The 23,539-nt window shown below is 58.1% G+C and overlaps 1 protein-coding gene across 4 annotated transcripts in view; it reads left to right on the top strand.

The window, feature by feature from the left end:
* Positions 1-23,539, top strand: part of IPO13 (importin 13) — a 32,426-nt gene that overhangs the window by 4,215 nt on the left and 4,672 nt on the right. For 2 of the 4 annotated variants that reach the window (XM_063343038.1, XM_063343039.1), the window contains exons 2-15: positions 5,545-6,281; positions 11,986-12,126; positions 12,295-12,436; positions 13,506-13,672; positions 14,081-14,201; positions 14,489-14,636; positions 14,803-14,984; positions 15,846-15,872; positions 16,627-16,761; positions 16,993-17,136; positions 17,554-17,634; positions 18,251-18,388; positions 18,486-18,582; positions 20,462-20,514. In XM_063343038.1, the coding sequence (XP_063199108.1) occupies positions 5,545-6,281; positions 11,986-12,126; positions 12,295-12,436; positions 13,506-13,672; positions 14,081-14,201; positions 14,489-14,636; positions 14,803-14,984; positions 15,846-15,872; positions 16,627-16,761; positions 16,993-17,136; positions 17,554-17,634; positions 18,251-18,388; positions 18,486-18,582; positions 20,462-20,514 (2,313 nt within the window). Of the gene's footprint in view, positions 1-5,544; positions 6,282-11,985; positions 12,127-12,294; positions 12,437-13,505; positions 13,673-14,080; positions 14,202-14,488; positions 14,637-14,802; positions 14,985-15,845; positions 15,873-16,626; positions 16,762-16,992; positions 17,137-17,553; positions 17,635-18,250; positions 18,389-18,485; positions 18,583-20,029; positions 20,429-20,461; positions 20,515-23,539 lie in introns of those variants that run through there. The other 2 variants (XM_063343041.1, XR_010072161.1) reach the window with 2 other exon arrangements.

Genomic DNA, 23,539 nt, shown 5'->3' with positions numbered 1-23,539 from the left:
GTTTGCCAGGGCTTGGCTTTGCCCTACAAGGGCCATCACTGGAGCCTCATCTCAGCTCCGACATCTTACGGAGCCGGAATGGATGCAATTGGCACCCGGGTGCCAGCAGGGATTCCTCTCAAAACGCTTGTGGACTTGTTCACCGAAGTGATGGGTAGAAATACGAGATGGTGGGCAGAGGTGTTTGGGTCAACCGTGCAACTTGGCCTGGGCTCTGTGCTCCCAGGGTTCCTCTGGTCCTGCTCACCCTTGGCTTGTGCAGGGCCCCAGCCACCACCGCTGAGAGCACGTGTCTCCTGCAGCCCCCATCCCTCCTGGGGACTACGCTGTTCTCTGCAAAGGGCTGCTGGCAGCGAAGCAGCAGGAGGGATGCCGAGGCTGCCGGGCCACGTTTGGGCTGCAGCCCCTTCCAGACAGCCGAGGACTCGGTGTGGGCAAGTTGGGCTCAAAGAGAGTGCCAAGTGGCAGCCCCTCTTATTAGGAGTGGGGGAAAAAACCCCATTCCGTGGGACTGCTGGCAAAGCGTGGGTGCCGCGAGCAGGAGCAGCACACCTGGCAGAACACGCACGCCTTTATTTTGCATCCATTTGCTCTCCTCGGCGCTTCGGCAGGCTGCCGCCTTCCCGGGGCTGCTGGCTGCTCAGCCTGCCCCGCCGTGGCAGGGGGAGGACGGGGGGAGGGAGGATGGCTGCTGCGCGGGGCCGGGGGAGGCAGGGATGACGTTCCCCTCGCTCGGCAGAGCTGTGGTAACGGCTGTGCTGTCACAGGCCTGGAGCGCTGGCGGTGCGAGTGCGTTCAGCTAGAAAGGACAGCGAGAGACTGCAGCGGGAGACATCCCGGGGTCCTGCTGGAAGAAGGTTGGTGGCTGCCAAGGGGCCGTGGCCACCACTGCCCCCAGCATGCCGCGGCTGTGGGCACGAGGCAAGGAGCAGGAGAAGAATATGTTTTGCAGCTTGCTGTTTTCCCTGCCGGGTTGCGGATCTCAGAGCTGTATCTGCTGTTACCTCCATTAGCTGAAGCACGCTGGCCCCTGAAAGGGACCTGTTTCCCCGGGGAGCCCCCCAAGAATGGCAGGCAGCACGATCCCGCTCTGTGGGGCCTGAGCCATATGTCTGGGGCTCCTCTTGTCACCCCCCAAACGGCACGGACACAACACCTCTCTGCTGGGGACCCTAATGGATTTATGCGGTGCAGTCGTGGAGACAGCCTGCTCTGGGCTCCCTGCAGAAGCTCCGAGAGGCTGGGAGATGCTGGGCTTGTAGCAGCTCCTTTTCCCTCGTGACACCAGACTGTGAGCTAAGATCAGGTGCCTTTGCTTGGCAATAAACCTCCTTGGACTGGTCCCCCTCCGGCTGTCCAAAGTGACCAGCATGGGACCTCTGACCCGTGCCCCCCTGCCCCAAGGCAGCTTACTTCTGTCTCTCTTGAGCAGCTGATACCACTCCAGTATCTAGACCCTCACTGAGACTTTGGCCACAGCTTTTTAGGGCAGGGAAGAGCCATCGTAACAAGCCTGAATTATTTTCAACCAAGCAGAGCTGATGGTGGAGAAAGCTCCTTCCCTGGCCAAAGGGCATAGCTGACAGCCGGGCTGTTTACCAGCTCTCATGTTACAGGTCTAATTGCGGAGGAGGCAGGTCTGGTGGCAGCCACCCGTTCAAATCAGAATGCACAAAGCCTCCCTGTTAGATGTCACTGCCCGATTTCATGCCTTCTGCTTCTCCCTCCTGGCGCTAATGAGTTCCCCTCATCATCTCCAGTGCTTTCCGATGGACCTGAGAGTGCTGGCCAGCGTGGTGATGTCAAAAGTCCAACGGCAGCCGGTGCATCCTCTGGGATGAGAACGGTGCCTTTCCTTGCTGGGGAGGAGGGTGCTGAGCATTCAGGTACCCTTCTGCAGGACACGGTGCCTTGCAGCCTCCTGTGCCATGCTCTCGGCAGAGGATGGTACTCAGCTGACGTGCATGGCAGGCTAGGGAAAGAGCCCGGTCTTCTCCCAGGGGTTTCATCTGCTGCTTTGAGCTGGGCTAGGATGGTTCCAGTATTGAGGCCCACCCTTGGAGGTCCTTTTGGAAAGCTCTCCTGTGTCGTGTAGAGCACCAGATGGGGTGCACTGTTGGCAGCCCGGGCACACGTGCTGCCTTGCCTCTCTACTTGGCATCCTGCACACAGGCAGGGACAGCCGTGCTCCAGCCAGGAGCCGCTACGGATGGTCCCCTCCTGGGCAGGGTGCTCAGGGAGGGGGGGTGAGAAAGCCAGCAGCCGCGTTTTTCCAGAATATTCTTCTGACTTCCAACAGCTTGTAGTGTGACTCTTCAGCATCAGTTTTGTTTCCACCCTCTGAATAACTTAGTGTAGTTGGTAGACTCTGTCATCTTGTCATTCACCTTCTCCCTGAGGCTCCAGCCTGCATCCCCAGGGCCTCTGCTGGAAACCTCTCCAGAGGCTCCCTGCGGGAGGAGCGAGGCTCTGGGGTGGTGTTGCTGGGTGATGGATGCATCTATGGAGAGCTCACTGGTGACAGCGGGCACCCCTGCAGGGCAGATGGAGCACGAGGGGTGCAGGCGAGGTGCTGGTGGGGTGGTGGTGGGAAAGCCATCTGCGTGGCTGGAAAGCTGACTCTGCCTGGGGAGGGGTCTCATGACTTGATCCCTCACCGTTCCTCTAATGTGGTGGTGGTGGCGGCGGCATCTCCCCAGCATGAGTGTCAAGGGGAGCATCTATGATAATGCTCCCTCTTTGCCATCCTTATGATGCAGCAGCCGTTTTTTTGGCTTAGACAGCGCCGGAGCCTTTGCTGCTGGGGCTGCTGAGGATGCTCTCGCAGGGGCTGCGTGCAGGATGCTCACACCTCAGCCTTGTGCTGGGCCCTGCCTGGTCGCTCGCTCCTCTCCCTTCAGTTGGCTGATCCTATGGAAGCACGGGGTTCTGCTTGCTACAAGGCAGTGGCAGGATCAGGCCTGAGCCAGCAGCACCCGTGGCTTCAGCCGGGTGGGAGGATGAGCCCTCACGGCTTCCCAGCAGGCAGGCTGCGTACGCCAGCCCCCACTCTGCTGCCCTGACACGTTCCCCATCACCCGTGGCACTCACTCCATGCGAACGCCGCACCGGGGGCTCGCTTCGGTGTGCCCGGAGTGTGGGCGGTGCCACGCTTTCCCTGCATCCCTCACCATGAGACCATGAAGTAGGAGCCCTGAAGCTGGGGAGCTTGTGGGTTGGAAACCCAGCACTGGGTGCCAGGTCCATCCTCCACGTGTGGTGTGGTCCGTGCTTTGCAAACCTCCTACTGGATTAGAGGTTAGGGCTCCTGGCACATGTATACAGCTTATGCCTCCTAAAATATGATGCATAGGGATTTATCCCCCGCCCCCCGCTACAATTTTCTATATGTTAGCAGGAAGACTATTCAAATTAGAAGAAATCAATTAATTAGGGAATGTGTGGGAGTGTAAACAGAGAGGCTGGGAGGAGATGGGGAGGGGTCCTGGGCTGGAGAGCAGGCGGAGGGGACCGCTGCTGGCCTTTGCACCTTGTCAGTGTGCCCAGAGAGCAGGGAAGGAGAAGAATGGGCTGTCACCGACTCTGGGAATCTCAAGCGAGATTTCTTTCTTTTGGAAAGAAAATAAGCTGATGAGAGCAAATAAGAGACTGTGCCGGTAAACGGAAGAGATAGTTGGGAGCTTGAGCTCCAGCCCTGCTGCAGGACGACTCAGTCTTCAGCAGAAGAGCAGGGGAAGGAGCCGGGTTCCTGCCCCCAGGAGTGGTCGAGCTTTTAGCACATCTGCAGCTACTGCTCCATAGCGCGGTCAATTGTTTCTTTGATGGGAGGGGATGACGGTGCTTCCCTCTGCCCCAGCGCCTGAGCGGCGCTTCAGCAAGAGTCTGAGATAACCGAGAACAGAGCAAGGTTTCAGGTAGCTGTGACAACTTGTGGGCTCCCCTTGGCCACTTCGTCGGGACAAATTTCGCTCTCCCTGTGTCCTGCTTATCTAGGGTTAGCCTTTTCTATGTCAGGATACATCTTTTAGTGGGACAGCCGCCTGTCCCTCTGCAGCCCGTGTCGGCTGGCTCTGTCTCCTGCGACGTACTTCATAACCTCTTTCTTCCTCACAAAGAGGTTATCCTCGTTTCCCCCCGCCACAAAGTCTTGAACAGAGGCGTTTCAAATGATGGCCCAGGCAATGCCATCTCTGTGAGGTTCCTGCCATTTTGTCCTGCTCTTTGGTCTTGTGCTGGGAAGCAGCAGGAGACACAAGCGCTTGCTTGGGAAGCTTGTTCCTGTGCCCCAGGCTGCCAGCTCTGCACACTTAAAAATAGGGTTTAAATCCTCTCCTGGGTACAAGAGCCACACAAGAATTTCATAGAGCCTTTGAGGGGGGAGGAGGAGGAGGAGGATATTTGAGACCTGGAGCCAGGATGGGGACACAAAAAATCCTCTGCACCTGCTGGAATCGTCCTCCTATTTGATGGGGGGGGCGTGACGGGTGCCTGATCGCCAGACAAATGCCATTGCTTTTCCTTGCTCCTGGCATGTGCAGTCAGCGATTTGAAATAAAATGCACTGTGCCAGGCGGAAAACCTTGCTGCTGGAAGGTGACGTTCAGGCAAGGGGTAGTTACTCTTCCCCGCTGTGTGCGAGGGCATCTCTGTTTGCCAGTTGCAGCCACTCAGGAGAAGTAACTAATTCATGTTGCCCTTAAGATCTATATAATATTCTTCTGCAAATAAAGCCTTGCAGCTTGCGTGAGGCTGTTCACGTAGATCTGAGCTCTGCAAAGCAGTAACTAGATCTGCCAAAGCTGTCGGAGCAGGTAAGGGATGTTCTCCTTCTCCTTACGTGGAGATGGAGTGAGCAGCCCTGGGCTGTCCCAGGAGGCAGTGGCAGAGGCAGGGTTAGATGCCAGCTCTCCTGGCGCAGCTGTAGCTGGGCGGGTTTGGGAATACTTCAAAGGGACCGCAGAGGGATTAATCCCTGAGCTTAGTGACTGTGGGTTTCCAGGGCTCTGTACAACCTGACAGACGATGATATCTTGTGTTTCTTGGGCTCCCAGACACAAGCTTTGGGCCACACGTGCTTTCTGAGAGCCGGTGCATCCACAGCACCTTTCTGAGAGCGGATGCAGGTGGAAGGCAGGAGTGCTGGTGTGCCGTGTCCCTTATAGCCCTTGTGCTGCAGAGGGGTCCCGCACCCACCCCGGTGACAGCACATCAGCAGGGAAGCAGGCAGGTTCGGCATGAGTGCGAGGATGGGAGATGACTAAGGAAAAGAGATTTCCAGAGTGCTGTGTGAGAGGAGGAGGGGAAGAATGCTCTTCAGGTCCTCGTGCGCTGCCAGATCGCTCTCGCTTTGCTGCGAGCCCAAGGAGGGAGGCCAGCTAAGGCAGGCTGACACGGGGAAGGGACTGGCTTTGCAGGGCAGCGGCTGGCGGGCAGCCCGGGCACTGGGCTCTGTGCCGGTGAGCCTTCCTGGTGAGCCTTCCCCTGGTGGGACTGGCCGCGGCTGTGTTCCTCGGCTGCTCTACGGTGCTTCGCTCTCTTTTCCAGGCTCTCCATCAGCTGTATTATGACCCAAACATCGAGAACAAGAACTTGGCTCAGAAATGGCTGATGCAGGCGCAGGTCTCCCCCCAGGCGTGGCACTTCAGCTGGCTTCTTCTCAACATGGACAAGGTGCCTGAGATCCAGTACTTTGGTGCCAGTGCTCTCCACATTAAAATCTCCCGTTACTGGAATGACATCCCGGCCGACCAGTACGAGAGCCTCAAGTCGCAGCTCTTCACCCACATCACTCGCTTCGCCAGCGGCTCCAAGATCGTGCTGACCCGGCTGTGCGTGGCACTGGCCTCCCTGGCCCTCAGCATGATGCCGGAGGCTTGGCCCTGCGCCGTGGCAGACATGGTGCGCATGTTCCAGGCAGAGGACTCCAACGTGGACGGGCGAGCGCGGTGTCTGGCACTCCTGGAGCTGCTGACGGTGCTGCCCGAGGAGTTTCAGACCAGTCGCCTGCCCCAGTACCGCAAGGGCCAGGTACGCAGTGTCCTGGCACAGGAGTGCGGCTCCGTCTTCCCTTTGCTGGAGCAGCTGCTACAGCAGCAGGACTCCCCAGGTTTCATCAAGCAGAAGGTGTTGAAGTGCTTCTCCAGCTGGGTGCAGCTGGAGATCCCGCTGATGGACTGTGAGAACCTGATCCAGGCAGCTTTCACCTCTCTGCAGGACCCGGAGCTCTTCGACACTGCGGTGGAGGCTGTCGTCAATGCCATTTCCCAGCCTGATGCCCAGAGGTAAGGGCAGCCTCTCCCGTGCATTGCTTGCCACCAGCTGGTGCTGCTGGGCATTGTAAGGGAAATGGGTGGGGAGGAAAAACCTCATCCTTTTTCTAGCTACCGTCGACCCTGGAGGTGATGATGACGGAGCTTGGAAGTGGGAGATGTTAAAAGCAGCTGGAGTCTCCTGGTTTCACATAGTTGGTCCTGGAAGGCTTTGCACTGTGGTTGATTTGTGAGGACCACGTAGTCTTGAGCAGCCACAGCTTGTCACCACCCTCCTGCTCTCACGCAGAGGAGGCTGCTCCCTTCGGGCTCCTCGTGTCAGACCCTGCAGCGCCCAACTGGGGAGCAGCTGCCCGGCTTCGGCCAGGGGGAGTTCCGAGACCCTCCTCTGCCACGTGCTGCTGGTCCAGTCAAGGAGCTGGTTTGATGCAGAGATAATAAAACCAGACCTGTCAGTCTTCTCCCTCCTCCTGGCTCCAACAGCTCGTGCCAGCCGAGGACTCGTCCTTTTTTTGTGGCCGTGGCTGCCCCTGGAGCAGCTGAGCTGGGAGCTGGGGCTGGGGCAGGTCCTGCCGATGCAGTGCTGAGGGGCTCCGAGCTCGTCTGCTTGGCCGCGTTGTCCTAGCTGCTGTCAGCTCTCAGGACCGAAGCCCGCAGAAGGGAAAGTACATCTCCTCCGGTTCCTGCGGCCACATCCCCTCCTGGCTGCTTAGCAACCTTCCCCCGGAGAGGAGGGTTTCCTTGAAGGCTGAGCTGAGCCGCTGCCGCTGCGCATCCCTGTGCATCGCTGTGCATCGCGCAGGCTCTGACCCTCCGCGGCGGTGCGGATGCTGCTGCCCTTGCGGTTGTGAGCCCTACTCCTCCCCTTGGCTTCAGAGTAGGGCCAGCCAGCGCAGTCCCTGGCTCAAGGAGGACCCCAGCTCCTCAATGACAAGGGGGTTGCATCTGGGGATTGCAAGTCCCAGTGCACAAAGGGACCTGTCAGGATTTTGATGCATTGCTGGGTGTGGAGAGGGGTTATCTCATTTGCTGGTGTTCAGGATATGACCACAAGCAGCTTTTCCTCATACCGGGCAAAGGCTGTGGGCCAACGCAAGCCCTTGTAGCAGGATTGGTACAGAAAATGAGAAGATGAGAGAAGGTGACTTGCAGTCCTGAAATGTTGAACTCTCTGCCTTCTTCCTTTCTGTTTCCCTAGAGTTTCATAAGTCCCTTGGCTGTGATTCCCCACCTGTGTGCAGGAGCCTGCCTCTGCAGCGCTGTTCTTCAGTTGCATTAAAAGCTCAAGCTTTCTGTTGAGCTTTCAAAGTTAATTTTTGTGGGAATCATGGCTCACAGCAGAGTTTCCTCTCTGCTCCTGTGCTGACCCTGCTGAGCAGTTTCTGGCCTCTTTCAGTTTTGCCATGCTGGCTGCTCCCTTACAGCGTCACGGGCCCTTGCTCCCCATCCTTCTGTCCCTGGAGGCATCATTGGCCGTGGCAGAGCACCCTCCTGTCCATAGGCGTGCGGGCAGTGGCCAGGACGGGGCAGGCAGCCGGCCTGAAAGGCTGCCCAGTGTCCGAGCCTGGCGCAGCCCCCGCTCCTGGGGCGCGGGGACAGCGGTGGCATTGTCACAGGGCCACCCTGCCAGGCGGCATGTGGTGTCGGCTGCTCCAGGGAGGAGCAGGACTGTGCTTGGTGCTGAGATCCAAGATGGCTTCAGGAGTAGGGCAGCACACAGAGCTGCTGGTTCCTGACCCTGGTGGGCTCTCTCTTCCCCTTTGTTCCTTGTGTCCTCCATCCTGCGGCCCTCCTCCTGCTTCCCTTGATGCCAGCTGTCCCGCCCCTCTGGCTTTGTTGCTCAGCCACAGCGGATCCAGCTCTTCCCCGAGCCCCCAGGGAGTCTCCTGACCTTTCTGTCTCTTTTCTCGACAGTCTGGGCGATCCCCGCTGCTTTTAAGCCTCTCTCTTCCTCCACGGTCTCTCGTCTTTGTTTCTGCAGGGGCCTGGCTCCCCGCTGCCCTTGGCCGCAGGCTCAGAGCATCCTCGGCACTGGGCTGCTGACATGGTGCTCTCCAGAGCTTTGTAGGGCATCGCTCTGTGAGAGGGTTGGTCTCAGGGCACCCCGCTTTCCCGTGGCTTCCCCTGGGTGTTACGGACGCTGTGTCTTCCCTCCTCGCCCCCTCACAGCTGGCTTCATTGACATTGCTGCAGAGGCAATCATGCAGGTGTGCTTCTACTGTCAGCAGAAGGCTCAGTGGCTCATGAGCTTGGCTTCTGCTGCTGAGGGTTAGGTAGCCTGGGGGTCATCTTCCCAGGAGAGCACCACCTTGCAAGACATCCCTCACACTGCAGCTCCTCACCCTGGGTGCAGCCACCTGTGTCCAGGTGGAGAAGGGACGTCATGGGCAAGGATCACCTAGCCGTGGCACTACCTCACTTTTGAGTAAGTCGCTTGTGCTGGTGGCTTCCATTTCTGTGCCCGCGAGCAGCAGCGGGTGGCTTTCCTGCCTCTGAGGTGTTACTAGAGATGATGCAGCAGAGATTTGTAGGTGCGAAGTGTTTGATCTCCTTACCTCCAGGTGGGTAGGAGTCCTTTGCACCCAGAGGAGGGGTTCTCTCGGGCATTGCCAGAGTCCAGACGCTGCTCCTCTGTTAGGATACGGTGACCTGAGAAGAAACCTTGGAGGCTTGGCCCGGAGTTGGAACTGGGGCACCTCCGTGTGTGGGGGCAGTGGGTAGGTCCTGAGCCGTGGGAAGGCAGGAACGGAGATATTGTTGCATCTCGTTTGCAGAGGAGGCTTGGGCTGGATTTTCCGTCTCGTTTGAGGATTATCCCCCCGCTAAGCGGGTCAGAGAGCTCAGCAGCGCGTGCTGCAGGGGGAGAGCTGGCACGCAGCACTTGGCCGCGCTCCTGCAGCCTGGCAGGTAGTGTTGGAGGGGAGAGGGACTTCCACATGGTGTGTGCCTGCCGTGAGAGTTACAGAGCATGGACATCGGATGCCAAGCTGCCTCTCTGAAAGCAGCAGGGTGTCGCTGCAGTGGTGGAGCTGGCAGATCGCAGGTGTCTGGATGGGATTGCTTGGTGTCCAGCCTGTCCCTTCCTGGTCTTGGCACCTGGTGCTGAATGCCCAGAGGAATTGCACTAGGGGAGTTTTCCAAGAGCTTCATTAGAAACAGGTTTTTAGTATGTTGGGTTTTTTCATCAGGACGTGGCTCAGATTTTAGATGAGGAAGGATGAGATTGTTCTGCGTGAGCTGCCCATATCTCCCCTCTGCAGGTTGTCCCTTGCACCATGGTGTGGTTGGGGGAGGGCTGTGGGAAGGGCAGAGGAGGTGCTGGTCCCACGGAGGGAGCTGTGGAGGCTGCAGTTCACTGGGATTTGAGAAGGGACACAACAAACTCTGTGCCCAGTCAGGGCTGTGGTGCCAGCTGGTCGCTCAGGGCTGGGAACCAGCACCAAGTAGGTGGGGTGGCCTGGGGCTGTGTGCTGGATGTGAAGGAGAGGAGACTGGCTCTGGCTGACTTGGCCATGGCTCTTGGGCGACCAGATAAAACAACACACCTAGAGCAGGAGTCTCCCTCCTCACTGTGGACCCTTACGTCTGCATAGGCGGTGAGCAGAGAAAGGTGGCGCTCAGGACATGGGTCATAGAATCACAGAATGGTTCGGGTTGGAAGGGACCTTAAAGATCATTGAGTTCCAACCCCCCTGCCGTGGGCAGGGACACCTCCCACTAGACCAGGCTGCTCAAAGCCCCATCCAGCCTGGCCTTGAACACTTCCAGGGATGGGGCATCCACAACTTCTCTGGGCAACCTGTTCCAGTGCCTCACCACCCTCACAGTAAAGAATTTCTTCCTAATATCTAACCTAAATTTCCCCTCTTTTAGTTTAAAACCATTACCCCTCGTCCTATCGCTCCACTCCCTGATAAAGAGTCCCTCCCCATCTCTCCTATAGGCCCCCTTTAGGTACTGGAAGGGGTTATAAGGTCTCCCTGGAGCCTTCTCTTCTCCAGGCTGAACAACCCCAACTCTCTCAGGTGCACCCAACCTTTTCTAGAAGTCTTCACTAACACGGGACGAGTTGCAGCATGGAAGCAAATTCTCTGTTGGCTATGCAGGGAGTCCAGAGAACTATCTCAGGTCTAGGCGTCTGCATTGTGAGTATTTTAAGGTAACCAGCAGAAGCATGATCCTTATCATAAACACCTAAAGTTGCAAAAACATCTCTAGGGTAGTGTTAACCCCGTGCTGTGGAGGAGGGATGGCTTTGCCCTACGCTGGAGCAGTGCAAGGTCCCCTGTGCCTTTTGTGAACTCCCTTGGGCTGACCCTGACTGCAGCATCGGTTCCCTGTGAGAGATGCTGGTGAATTCCCAAATCCTCCGTTATCACAGCGCTCCCACGCTGCCATGGGCGTCATTCATGGGGCATCAGAGGCTTGAAAATCGCTTACACACAAATACCTGTCCCCTTCACAATGATTTCCTCTGGGGAAGAGGGGTGGGGGGGGGTGAACCCCAGTAGCACACAGAGGGGATGCTGAGGCAGAGACACTCTATTCCTTGTCTTCTCCCACTGACCCAGACCTAGAAGCTGCCGCCACCAGCGCGGCTCTCTCCCAACGCTCATGGCATTGATGGTTTTGTTTGCTCCTGCATCAGCCACAGCAAGAGCTGCCGGCACGCTGCTCCAGGGCGGACGTGCTGCTGCCTTACTGTCAGCACTTGCATCTCTTCCCCACGGTGGGCACAGGAGAGCTGGCGTCAACGTGTGCTCCCGCTCCGACCATCCTTGGTCCCGCACCTGCGTGCGGCGGGGCAGGCGGGGAGCACCCGGAATAGCTGCAGCTCCGGATAACACGCCTCGGCGGGCAGGGAAATGGCAGGCTGCTCGTCAGCCTCCAGCACGGCCTCTCTCCGGGGGCCCTGAGCTGCGTTTCACCTTGGCTGCCTCCTCCTCGTTGCCTTGGTTACCATCACTTCCAGGCAGCGGCGCTTAGGGGAGGCTGATGTGCGTGATGTGATGTGGGAGAGCTGTGCCACGCAGGGCTGCGGCAGCCCGGGAGGGTGGGGGACCGGGGGGGATGTGCTGTGGGGCCAGCATCTTCCCTGGGTAGGAGCCGCCAAGGGTGGCTTGCCACTTTATCCCAGCCAGAGAGCACAATTCGGATGTGCCCGTGCTGGAGAGTTGTGAGGCTTCCCACCGGCAGTTCTGGCTGCCCTCCTGCAGAGCTGAGAAGCACGGGCTGCAAGCATGGCGAAAAGAGCCCGCAGGTCTGCCCCCGCTGCCTTTCTCCCGCGCCCCGTCCCCGCCGACGCTGCAGCACGTGGGCACAGCTCCCTCGGAGCTGGTCATGGCAGTGACAATTTAGTGCTGGCTGGGGGCTGCTGGCAGCCCTGCCGGCAGGTTCGGGCAGGCAGAGGCCGATGCCCACACCGTGGTGCAGTGGGGAATTTACACAGGGCTGCTGGCTGCTGGCTCAGCCCTTCTCTTCGCTTGCAGAGGCTCTGCTGAGGTAGTACTTGGGGCTTCAGCTTTCATCCCGATGCCACAGGCTGGGAGGAGAGTCCCTGTAAGTGGTACAGGCTCCTGGATGCCCTGTTGCACAAAGCAGCCTTCCAGCAGGGAAAGCTGTGCAGGAGTCCTGGGAAAGCATCAGGAGGGATGGAGGCCATGGCAGCCGGTGCCGATGAGGCGATGCCCGGCACTGATTCAGGCTGTGCTTGCAGGTACGTGAACACCCTCCTGAAGCTCATTCCCCCTGTGCTGGGGCTCCAAGAGCAGCTGCGCCAGGCAGTCCAGAGCGGGGACATGGAGACGTCGCATGGGATCTGCCGCATTGCTGTGGCCTTGGGGGAGAACCACTCCCGGTGAGTGCTGGGGATGGTCCCCAGGAGTGGGAATGAGCTTGGAGCAGCCCACTGTTCCCCATGTGCGGCTTCATCCAGGGCCTGTCCGGCACCCAGTGATGTGTGTCAGGGCAGAGGAGCCAGGCTCACAGCAGTGATGCCACCCTGACTGTGCTCTCTGCTCCCCAGGGCCCTCCTGGACCAGGTGGAGCACTGGCAGAGCTTCCTGGCCCTGGTCAACATGATCATGTTCTGCACTGGCATCCCCGGGCACTACCCCGTCAACGAAACCACCAGCTCCTTGACGCTCACCTTCTGGTACACGCTGCAGGTCAGTGGCCATGGTGGGGCAGCCTGCCGGGATCCTGTGCTCCAGGCCAGGGACGGAGGCACCGGTGCTTGGGGATTGCGGTCTGGCCTGGCTGCCTTTGGTCCCCAGGGATTTCTGATGCCCCCCACTCCTTGCCCTGCACTCACAGCTGCCACAGGGCACATACCTCAGAAATGCTAGCCCCGTGGCTTGCTTTTTCCACCCCCAGTCTTACTTGGAATTCTGAGCCAGCCTTTAAGGGCCTCGTTAACATAACTAATTAAAACTTCATATGCTAATTTTTATTTTTTTTTTCCAGCAGCAGACCTGGTTGTTTAGCTCCTTACTGCACGGCTGCGCCGGCAGCAGGCAGGGAGCAGAGTGCGTGTCGGCTTTCTGCGGGCTAGACCCCGCTGCCATGGCAGTCGTGGTCTCTTGGAGGAGGAAAGACAGGGCTGGGGGCTGCTAGTGGCTGCCCAGCATGGGGACTGTCTCCCAGGGAGAGCATTCCCTGCACCGACAGCAGCCCTGCCACGTCGTGCTCTATTTTTAGCCCCCCGTTCATCCCCCCAGCTCCATTCCTCCGCAATCCGATGCGGCGTGGCTAAGCGTGGGCAGGGAGGGGGGCGATGGCGGCGCCGTGCCGGCAGCTCCTCCACTGCCTGGGGCTGGGCCGAGGCTCCCACCTCCCCTCGCTGCTTCTCCAGGTGGATCTGAGGAGAGGGGCGCCGGCAGGAGAGCGCTGTGCTCCCCGGGCACCCATCCCAGCCTGCCTCGCAGGGTCTGAGGCTTATGCGCTCTCGAGGCTAGGACACGGCAGGGCAGTGCCACCCCGCTGGAACTGTGCTGTCCTCAAATACCCAAGGTTCCACCCAGCTGCTGGGGCTTCTGGCATCTTGCCTCCAGATAATGCTGCCACTGCAGAAGGGCTTGGCATCAGGTGGACTTTGGGGAGCTGGAGATGCAGCCTCTGAAGTGTGACAGGTCCCACCAGCCCTGGGAGATGCCCCTGAGCCCCCCATGCAGCAGGCATGCTGGCTCCATTTTCTTTCCCCTGCAATACCTGATGTATGTTTCTTCCTGCCACCAGGACGACATCCTCTCCTTCGAGCCGGACAAGCAGGCGGTGTACCAGCAGGTCTACAGGCCTGTCTACTTTCAGCTGGTGGATGTGCTGCTGCACAAAGCCCAGTTCCCCTCCGATGAGGAATATGGCTTCTGGTCTTCAGATGAGAAGGAGCAGTTTCGGATATACAGGTACAGCTGGGAGGTTTGGGTTTGCTCGTCAGGCAGGCAAGGACGCAGGCAGCATCCTGCCTCCCTGGAGCCTGAGAGCCATGGGGTGGTGGAAGGAGCTACGCTTGGTGGAAGGAATCTCCTCCGTGTCCCTCCTTGGCTCTCCAGGGAGGGACACGGAGGAGATTCCTTCCACCAAGAGCTGTTTTGTCTATGGGGGTAATATGGAAACAAGCTGGTGTTTTGGAATGGCACCGTTTGCCCTGCCTGGGAAGCCGTGGTAGCGCTCCGCATTGGGCTGGGACAGTGTCCTTATGCAGGCAGCACCTGCGCCCTGCCTGGCAGTGGGAGGGGAAGTAACGTGTCCATGTGTGGAGTGCTCTGCAGGGGATGGGGACAGCGTTTGGAGACCCTCCATGTTCTCTGCAGGGTGGACATCTCTGACACACTGATGTACGTGTACGAGATGCTGGGCGCTGAGCTCCTGAGCAGCCTCTATGACAAACTGGGACGTCTCCTGACCAACACGGAGCAGCCGTCCACATGGCAGGTGAGCGAGGGGACCCAGGAACCAGGCTGATGGCTACTAGCCCCTCAGGAACCTATCCTCGCCACAGAGTGTTGAGATCAAAGGGATGTGATAAAGACAAGGACAGCATACATGCAGGCTTTCTGGGGTCTGCCAGGAGGAGGAACAGGTCTTCTTCTGCCTCCCTGTCCTTAGCACTGCCCAGGCACCAGCCTCTTTGCCACTGTGATGAAGTCAGCTAGTGCCTGGGGCTGGGGTGGGCATCGGGTCAGTGCACGGCTCTGATGGTGCCTCTCCCACCCTCACAGCACACGGAGGCCTTGCTCTATGGCTTCCAGTCCATTGCCGAGACCATCGATGTGAACTACTCTGACGTGGTGCCGGGGCTCATTGGCCTCATTCCCCGGATCAGCATCAGCAACGTGCAGCTTGCCGACACCGTCATGTTCACTATCGGTGAGGCCTTTGCTCGCGTGCAGGCTGGGCTGGGGAGGGGGGACCCGCTCTGAGACCCCTCCTGCTCAGCAATAGCAGGAGTGAAAAGCAACGCTGAGCACCCCAGGGTGTGGGGAGCAAGAGCCTGTGGCGCAGTCCTGCAGTCTGATCCCATCTGTGTGCGCAGGGGCCCTGTCGGAGTGGCTGGCTGATCACCCCGTCATGATTAACAATGTGCTGCCGCTGGTGCTCCAAGCCTTGGGCAACCCTGAGCTCTCCATCTCCAGCGTCTCCACCCTGAAGAAGATCTGCCGGGAGTGCAAGTACGACCTGCCACCCTATGCTGCCAACATTGTCGCTGTGTCACAGGTAGGAGCTGGATGCAGATGGACATGTGGTGGTGACCTGGGATGTGCTCACCCTTTCCTCTCCAAGGATCAGGGCAGGGAGACGCAAAGCAGCAGCTCAGGGCATCTTGCTTGGCATCGGGGACTTGTTATCTGTCCTGCTCCTAGGCCAGTGGACGCAGGTGGCAGGCCCTGTGTCCTGCTGCGAGTGCAGAAATGGCAGGCAGCGGCAGATACGACTGCCAAGGGATCCACTGGGGTTGCACTTGGGTGTCCATCCTTTCCCCAGGGTTTTGTTTGCCTTGCTGGGGACGGCATCCTGCCAGTTCTGCACCTGCCAGGGAGCTGGTGCTGCTGCTGAGCGTCTTGGAGGGCATCCTGGTGTTCAGGCCTCTCCATGGAGACTGAGCTGGTCCCTGCAGTGCTTGAGCAGGTTGTCCCATGGTCTTTCTTGGCTCTCAAGATTTGAGGCAGATGGGGCTCAGCGTCCCGAGGCACTAGGAGGAGGGCTGGGCTTCAGTGAGCTGCCAGGATGTCCATGGGAGCAGAGAGGGGCTGGTGGGTGGAGGGCGTGAGTCTCTGCTTTTAAAGCCTGGGGGACTCCGAACTGGAGTAAGGAAGCCCTGGCTGAGGTTGGTCCAAGCCAGGGGCTCCGCTTGCTGGGTGGCTGCGTGGGCTGGCTCGAGGAAGAGCTTACTAGGGGACAAGGATTTTGCTCCCTGCCTGTGGCAGGTTGTGCGGGTTGTGGGGAGTGCGTGCTGCTTGTTTGTGCCCACGCTGGTGTTGGTTGTCTTAACCTCCTGCATCAGTCCTGCCTCCTGGAAGGGCAGGCTCTTTCTACAGCACTCACCCTCCTCTTTCTCTCTCCCCTTCCCTTCGGCAGGAGGTGTTGATGAAGCAGATTCACAAGGTAAGAGGGGTGGGCTCAGACTTCTGCCTGGTGCTGCTTGCCCCCATACCCCCTAGTTGTCCTTAGATGAAAACTCGAGGAGTGCCCTTGCCAGTTGGGCTGTCCCCAGAGAAGAGCTCAGCACTACAGCCAGCTTGTGCAGGGTCGGGAGTACCTGCTGGCTGCCTCTCACTGCGCTGCTGGGCTCCCACCGCATGTGGGATGGGGTCAAACTCAGGGGGTACATTCCCATAGAGAGGGAAGCCCCTGGGGAGACTTAACTCTAGCAGTTCCCAGTCCCTCCAAGCCCTAGGACGCTGAGACAGCAGGCATGTCTTCAAGAGGAGAAAGAAGCGAGATTAGTGTGGGGACAGAGCCCAGGCTGTGCCTGCCACCAGGAGAGGGTGGGACACTTTGACCCCATAGGGGCTGAGACAGGTCACCAAAGGATGGTGAGCTGAGGTAGGGTGAGTAGTGCCAGCACAGAGATCTCTTGGGCACCAACTGGTCTTGCCTTGGGGGGTTGCTGGGAAGAGGACAGGTGCTGGTGGCAGAGTGCCTGTTCCCTGGGTTCTGCCATGCTGGTAGGGAGCTCCTCCCTCTCCTGCGACGAGATGCACTGAGAGTGTCCCAGATAGAGCAGCTCAGGCGCTGCAGCACTCTGGGGTCCTGGCTTTGCTGTCTGGGCCCCTGGCAGCTGTCTTAACTAGTGTGTGTGTGGTAGGATGGCAGGTTGGGCACTGACCTGCCCCATTTTGTCTCCTCTCTGTCCCAGACGAGCCAATGCATGTGGCTGATGCAGGCTCTTGGTTTCCTGCTTTCTGCACTGCAAGTGGAGGAGATCCTGAAGAACCTGCACTCCCTGATCACCCCCTACATCCAGCAGCTGGAAAAGCTGGCTGACGAAACGGTGAGTGCCCTCATGCTACCTCCATCCAGAAGTGGCTTCTCCCGCTGGCTGTAGCCCTGGGCTGATGTGTTGAAGCAGCACTCTTGAATGTGAGCTCGAGAGAGCACGCAGTACAGGGAACTCCTCTCTAGCACATTGCCTCTGCAGTTCTTGTTCCTCAAGATCCCAAAAGCATGACTGTGGTTGAGCTGCGCAGTCTGTGTCACGCTTTGACTTTATTTTCCCTGGCAGCCCAATCCCTCCAACAAGCTGGCCATCATCCACATCCTGGGCCTGCTCTCCAACCTCTTCACCACCCTAGACATCAGCCACCACGATGATGACCATGAAAGCACCGAGGTCAAGAAACAGCCAGTGCAGCAAGGACCCAACCCAGTGAGTAGCACGGTAGCTCTATGCTCTTTGCCACAACCTGGCCAAAGCCTCGCTATTCACCACCAGTGCCAGGAGAGGGGGGGTTAATGGGGAAGGTAGTGTGTACCATGAAGAGGGTAGTGCTGGTGCATTCCAGCTAAAAGAACTCCTTCAGCTCATCTCACCACTCCTGAGGTGGGCAGAGGTGACCTGCAGGATGCTTCTTGGCTGGGTGCTGCTCTGGAGGATGGCCCGGGCGCTGCCTGGCAGCTGTGAGCTGTGCCAGGCTGCCTCAGCAGGGAAGAAAGCTGCCCAGCTTTGGAGAGGGGAGGGGACAGTGGTGCCTGAAAGTTTGAGTCCAGGGCATGCTTAATCTTGAATCTCCCCTCCCCGGTGCTGTGAGGGCCAATTCTCTTCAGTGCCTCTTTTTCCTTGCAGGTGGTGGTGGTTCTGCAGCAAGTCTTCCAGCTCATACAGAAGGTCCTCAGCAAGTGGCTGAATGATGCCCAGGTGGTGGAGGTAACCAGACTCCTCCTCAGTACTGCCTGCGGCTCTGCCTGTCCTTGCTGCCTTGAACTGGGGACAGCAAAGAACGGTCTCTGGGTGATGCTGCTATCCTGTTGTAGGCAATTCCACTTCCCTGTAAGAGGGATGCCTTGCTGGGTTGTCCAGATCCGTGCTGCTTGCTGTCACAAGCAGCATCCAGCCATTCTTGTCTGTCTTGTACCTTCATCAGCTCTTCTCCTCTCCAGTTAGAGAGGCCCTGCTATCAGCAAGGAGATGGGATCTACTGAACCCTTGTGTTCCTTAATGGGGGAGCTCTGCTCTGACCTGGAACTATGTCATCTGGCTTTTCTCCTGTTCACTTAGTCCAGTAATGCCCAGGTGCAGCATCCCACCAGACACTCTTCCCCTGACGCTCCAGGAGCAGTGGGAAGGGTGTTTCCTGGTGTCAGGGAGCATCCTGTGCTGCAGGGCAGGGTGCCAGTACCAGAGCAGGTCTGAGCCCTCTGCCTGGCTGGTCCCCATCCTCATTGCCAGCTCTTCCTTCCCTTGGGACCCGTCTGTCAAGTCCTGTCCCCCCAGGAGAGGTCTCCTGACACCCATTGCTCACATGGGCCCTCTTCTCCCGCAGTCTGTCTGTGCCATCTTTGAGAAGTCTGTGAAGACCCTCCTGGATGATTTTGCCCCCATGGTGCCTCAGCTGTGCGAGATGCTGGGGCAGATGTACAGCACCATCCCCCAGGCCTCTGCCATCGACCTCACCCGGCAGGTACGGAGCCACGCTCGGGGCAGGGGCTGCCGCTCTCCCAGGAGGCCAGAGGCATGCAGGGCCAGCAGCAGCGTCAGTCCTTCTCTCTCTCTTGCAGCTGGTTCACATCTTTGCCCACGAGCCTGCCCACTTCCCTCCCATCAAGGCCCTCTTCTTGCTCGTTACCTCAGTCACGCTGACCCTCTTCCAGCAAGGTACGTGGGATTAACTCTCCTTCGCACTGGGGCTGTTGTCAGGCTGTTGCATGCATGGAGTCTTGGAGGCGTCTTACCAGGAATGGCTGTTTTCACTCCTAGCTAAGCTAATGGGGCCATCTCTGTTTCTCGGATTCATCCCAACCCCTGGAAGGTGGGTACCTTCCCTGCAGGGCAGCAGAAGCAGGGAACCCCTGGGCAAGACTGGACTGCTGTGACAGCTCTGTTTCTGCAGCAGGGCTGGGCGTCGTGTGCTGCAGGGGTTGAGCCAGAGCTCCAGTCCCGCTTAGCAGGGAGGCTGTGCTCCCCGGGAGATCCTGGGGCTCCTCCTGGGGCCAGTGGTGCTCATAGTGGCCAGGAGTCAAGCCCTCGCACGAGCAGGAGGATGTGTATGTGAGCATCTGGGAACTGACCTTTTCAGAGTCACTGCTGGCCACCGAGTCACCACTGTGACGCTGAGGATGCTGGCATCCTCCCGCAGGGCAGGGGCCCCTCTTCGGCTTGCTGCCCGCCCTACAAAAAGCAAATGGGGTTAGGACAGGGTCCTCCACACCGTGGCTTCACTCAGCCTCTTGGTGACTTACCCCATGACAGGGACAAATGTACCTTGGAGCCGCTGGCTCTGGTTCTTCAGCACCTTCGTATGCGGTCCCCAAGGGGTCTTGTCCTTTGCTCACAGCTGGGTGCCAGGTAGGGTGATGCCACCCCCCAGTACAAGGCTCAGAGCTCTCTAGTGAGGTGGGGGAGGCGTGAGGACCCCAGCTTCATCATCACACCATGGTCCAAGCAAATCCCGCTGCGCTAAGGTGTCACTGGCAAGTGAGCTGAGCTTATCTGGAGATCAGGTCCCTGCTTCTGCCAGCGGCGTGTGGATGCGTCTACGCTGAAACCCTCTTGGCTCGGCGCCCGGGGAGGCGGCGATGCCTCCGGGCAGCAGCGGGCATGTCTGCAGGAGGAAAGGGGAGGGGACAGAGCCCGAGCTGTGCCAACGCTTGGATGTGAGCTTTGCTCAGGCAAGCAGCCGTCCAGCTCGCTGTGTGCCCAGGACTGCGTGCTCCCACCCACCCCTTGGGTCCCCTTCGGTGGGGGGCCAGCCCTGGGCAGGGTGAGCTCCTTCTGCTGAGCCTGAGCCCACGGGTGGCAGGAGACGGGGTGACGCGTGACCCCGCAGGGGCCGAGACACGTCTGTGCACAGATGCCAAGGTAGGGCAAGTGGTGCTGGCATGGAGATCTCTGGGCACCAAGCTGGTCTCTCCCAGAAGGGTGATGCTGGAGGAGACCTCCGGGAGGGTCCTGGACTCAGGGTCTCGGAGAGCATCTGGGAACGGGGCGGGAGGGCGACTGTGCCAGGGGCTCCTGAGCAGCTGGTGCTGGTGACAAGCATGTGCACGCCTGAGCCCGGCTGGGCCTGTCAAGCGTTTGCTGAGGTGTTGTCGTTCACTTGCAGTTATCTTCCAGGACCAAATGGTGCTCTGAAGACACCCGCTCAGTCCCCACAGTGCAAAAGCTCTAATTCTCCTTGGGGAGATGGTGCCCAGCTAGCCCCTGCTCCTCCTCCTCCTCTTCCTCCCCAAGGACATGAAGATCTCCTCCTTGGCTCTGCAGCACCCAGGTGCTAGCTGGAGACCCTGGGGCTTCAGACCCTTTCCTTTGCAGTTTCTTTCTGTTCTTGGGTTCTCCAAGTTTCATGATTTTTTGTATGTTTTGTTTCTTTAACCTGCTTCAAGCTGCTCATGTTGCCCATCCCCTTCCCCACACACCCCTCCTCCCTTACACTCCTGTTTTCACTTGTAAATTCTTTCTGTATCACATAACTATATGATGTTGAGTTGCTGTTTGTATGATTTTTCTCTTAAGTTACATCTTTATTATATTTTAGGGCCCAGGGATCATCCTGATATTGTTGATTCATTTATGCAACTCCTGGCACAGGTGTGTTTTAGTTTCTTATTCATTCACTTTCTGTTCTCTCTCTTTCTCTTTTTAATTCAATTTAAACCTATTTTTAGCTTTCTGTTGACAACGTTTTTTTCCTTTTAGTTGAATATCGAGTTTCTCCATCTGTTTCCGTGGAAGTTGAAAACAAAACATTCTCCTTTAGTTCTGGGTTCACACCATCCCCAGGGCAGTGCCCTCCTCTGCAGGGCAGCCTCCAGCTGCCACCCCCCCTTCCTTGCCGAAGCCAGCGTGGGGCGCTTGGGGCTGCTGCCGCTGTCACCCTCGGGTGACAGACAAATTAGAGCATTAAGTGGATGTTTTCCGACCTGTTTGCCTGCCGTGCGATGGGTTCTCTATGGCGGGGATGGGCTGAGCTGGCTGCCTTGCCCCGGGGCGGTGGGAGGAAGCCCCTGCCCAGGGAAGCAGGCAGCTGCCGGGGTTTGGCTCTGAGCAATGTGCTTGTGATAGCGTCTGGACCTGCCATGCTGCCTCCCGCAGCCCCTCAGGGCGGCGGTGGCGGTGGCAGGAGTGTTCCCGTGCCCACTGGCTCGGTGGCACGCAGGGACGGTTTGCGTCGGCGTGACGGGGGCCGTGAGCTGGCGCACGAGGCTGGCACTCATGTCACTGCTGGCGGTGGGCAGGCAGGGCTGGTGCCATGCCCTGTGTGTATATGCGCCTGTTGGGAGCAGCAGGAGCCCAGCATGCTCCTCAGCCTGCTGCGGCCCTTCAGGGAGAAACCCTGATGTCCTCGATGCACTCAGTGCCCCTGTTGGAGATACGCCCCCCAGCACCTACCCAGAGGGTGCGTCAGTAGCAAGGAGGGGCTGGCAAAGTCGCTTTCTGCTTGATTTCTGCAATGACGAGACCTTTGACCACGCGTGCTGGCCCGGTGGCTGTGCAGGGACACCCACCCAGGCAGCTGCCAGAGCTGTGACCGTCCTGCCCTTGCTACAGCCTGGGATGGGTTCCTGGCATGTCTGGGTGCTGAGCCATCAGCCCCCTCCGATAGCAGCTCAGTCCACGCATGGGTCTTGCAGGGATGGAGTGGGGAGGAGGCTGCAGCTCATTCTCAGGCAGGTTCTGCTCCTCATGGGTCTCACCTTGACATGCAGAGCCCGCTGAGACCCATCGCATCTCACAAGCAGCATTTTCTTCCCTGCTTTTTGTCTTGAAAACATATTCGAGGTTATCAGAAAGCATTTGCAACTTTTGCCGATGCCACTTTTGGGAGCTGTGACCTTTTAACGGGGGTTTTGAACATGATGGGAGGATTGGTGAATGGGATCTGTGTGTGAGGTTCAGGGAGGTGTTGCGGGGACCTCCACTTGAGCACTGTGCCCAGTTTGGGGCACATTTCTGTAGATACAGACCAGAGAGCACAGAGAAAAGCATCTAGGAAGATGACACACGATGAGGAGGAATGGCTGATGGGAGCCTGAGGAGCTGCATGAGTCTTGGGATGTGTAAAAAGTAATGCCACAGTTGTAGGTAAAAACCGCTTTTCCGTTCTCCTCAAGTGGGACAAACAGTAATGGGAGGAAATCATGGAAAAGGATCCAGGTTAGTCAGTAGGGAATCTTTCTAAGAGCAGAGGGAAGCACTGGAAGGTCACTCGGGAGCCGCTGTTGCTTGGAGGGCTTGCAAGGACTCAACAAGTGTATTGCTCCTGGAGGGCAGGTAGAGGTGGTCCTGCTGGGTGGGTAGGGAATTAAGTGTCTCTGAGAGACTCTTCCAAGGCTACTTGGACTGGACACAGCACATTTGTGCTCACTTGGAGAGAAAAGTACAACTGTGCTGCACTTCCATGGGGTGCGCTGTGACAGCAACCACCACCCATCCTGGCTGCTGGGAAGCTGTTACCTGCAGCATCTGCAGGCAATGCTGGGGCAGCGTGCTGGCAGCTGGCCCCATCTCCAGCGTGCTGATCTCCAGACAGGCTGTGTCCTTTGGAGGTCCTGCTGTAGGAGCTGCTCGGAGGCTCCTACCTCCGTGGTTGCTCTGTCTTGGATCACTGTGAGATGTCTGGCATTGTACTGCCAGCCCACCACCGTCCACAGCCACTCAAGACCTGATGTTTTCCTGGGCTTTTTCTTCCAGTAACCCCACAAAGACCAAAGGATCCCATCCCCATCCTCTCTCCTCATGCATAGGATTTGTTTTGAGGTCTCCCCCTCTTTCTGGCCTGCCCCTCTTCCCAGACTGACGATCTGGTGGGATGCTTTGAAACCCTGTCAAGAAATGGCCTTGCTGCCCCTGCTGGCTCCTTGCTGCCAGGATTTCAGGAGCTGCCTGATGGCAGAGGTGTGTCCAGCCTCTCTTCTACCAGAGGACTATGCTCTGCAGTGATGCTGTTGGGCATTTGTAAATCCAAGGATTGAAGTTGGGGAGAACTGCAGGTCTCTTCAGATCCAATTCTGATGTGGCAGGGGCTGTGTTTTCATTCCAGCCTGCTCTGCCTGCGGAGACCTTGGTGAAGTATTGCATCTTCCAGAGCAGCACCAAGTTTGAACCCAAGAGTGTGTCAAAGTGTGCAGACTTTCCCACTTCCCTGACCGTCTGCTGCTGTGGTTGATCACCTTGGGGGAAATGTATCATCTTCCCTGTTTCGAATTTGTCTGGTTTCTCCTTGCAGGCAGTGGTTTTGTCCTCTCCCTCTGCCAGCAAGTACTGTCCTACCTTCTGATAATTCAGAAGCTCCAACCTAATGCCTACACATCAGCCCGCTGTCACCAGCACACGGAGAGTCATCTCTCTGTGTGACAGGATTCCAGTTGACTTTACAGTATATTTATTTGGGCTTGATTGCAGCCCGTGAGACTGCCCAGTTGGTGTGGTCGATCATTTTGCCACCATGCTAATTGGTAATCCTCTCTTGATGATGGCGGTGGCTGGTCGTGAGAGCATGCTGGCTTAAACCAAATGCCTTATGGATGCTGGAGACCCTGGAGCTGCTATTACTACTCAAAGCTAAGTGTAAAATGACCAGTCTGTCATAAGGCCGCACAGAGCGGTGCCGGCA

The sequence above is a fragment of the Chroicocephalus ridibundus genome, chromosome 8, assembly GCF_963924245.1.
Source record: "Chroicocephalus ridibundus chromosome 8, bChrRid1.1, whole genome shotgun sequence".
In the NCBI taxonomy this organism is placed as follows: domain Eukaryota; kingdom Metazoa; phylum Chordata; class Aves; order Charadriiformes; family Laridae; genus Chroicocephalus; species Chroicocephalus ridibundus.
Note: the sequence above shows the minus strand (reverse complement) of the source record. Positions and strands in the feature narration are given on the sequence as shown.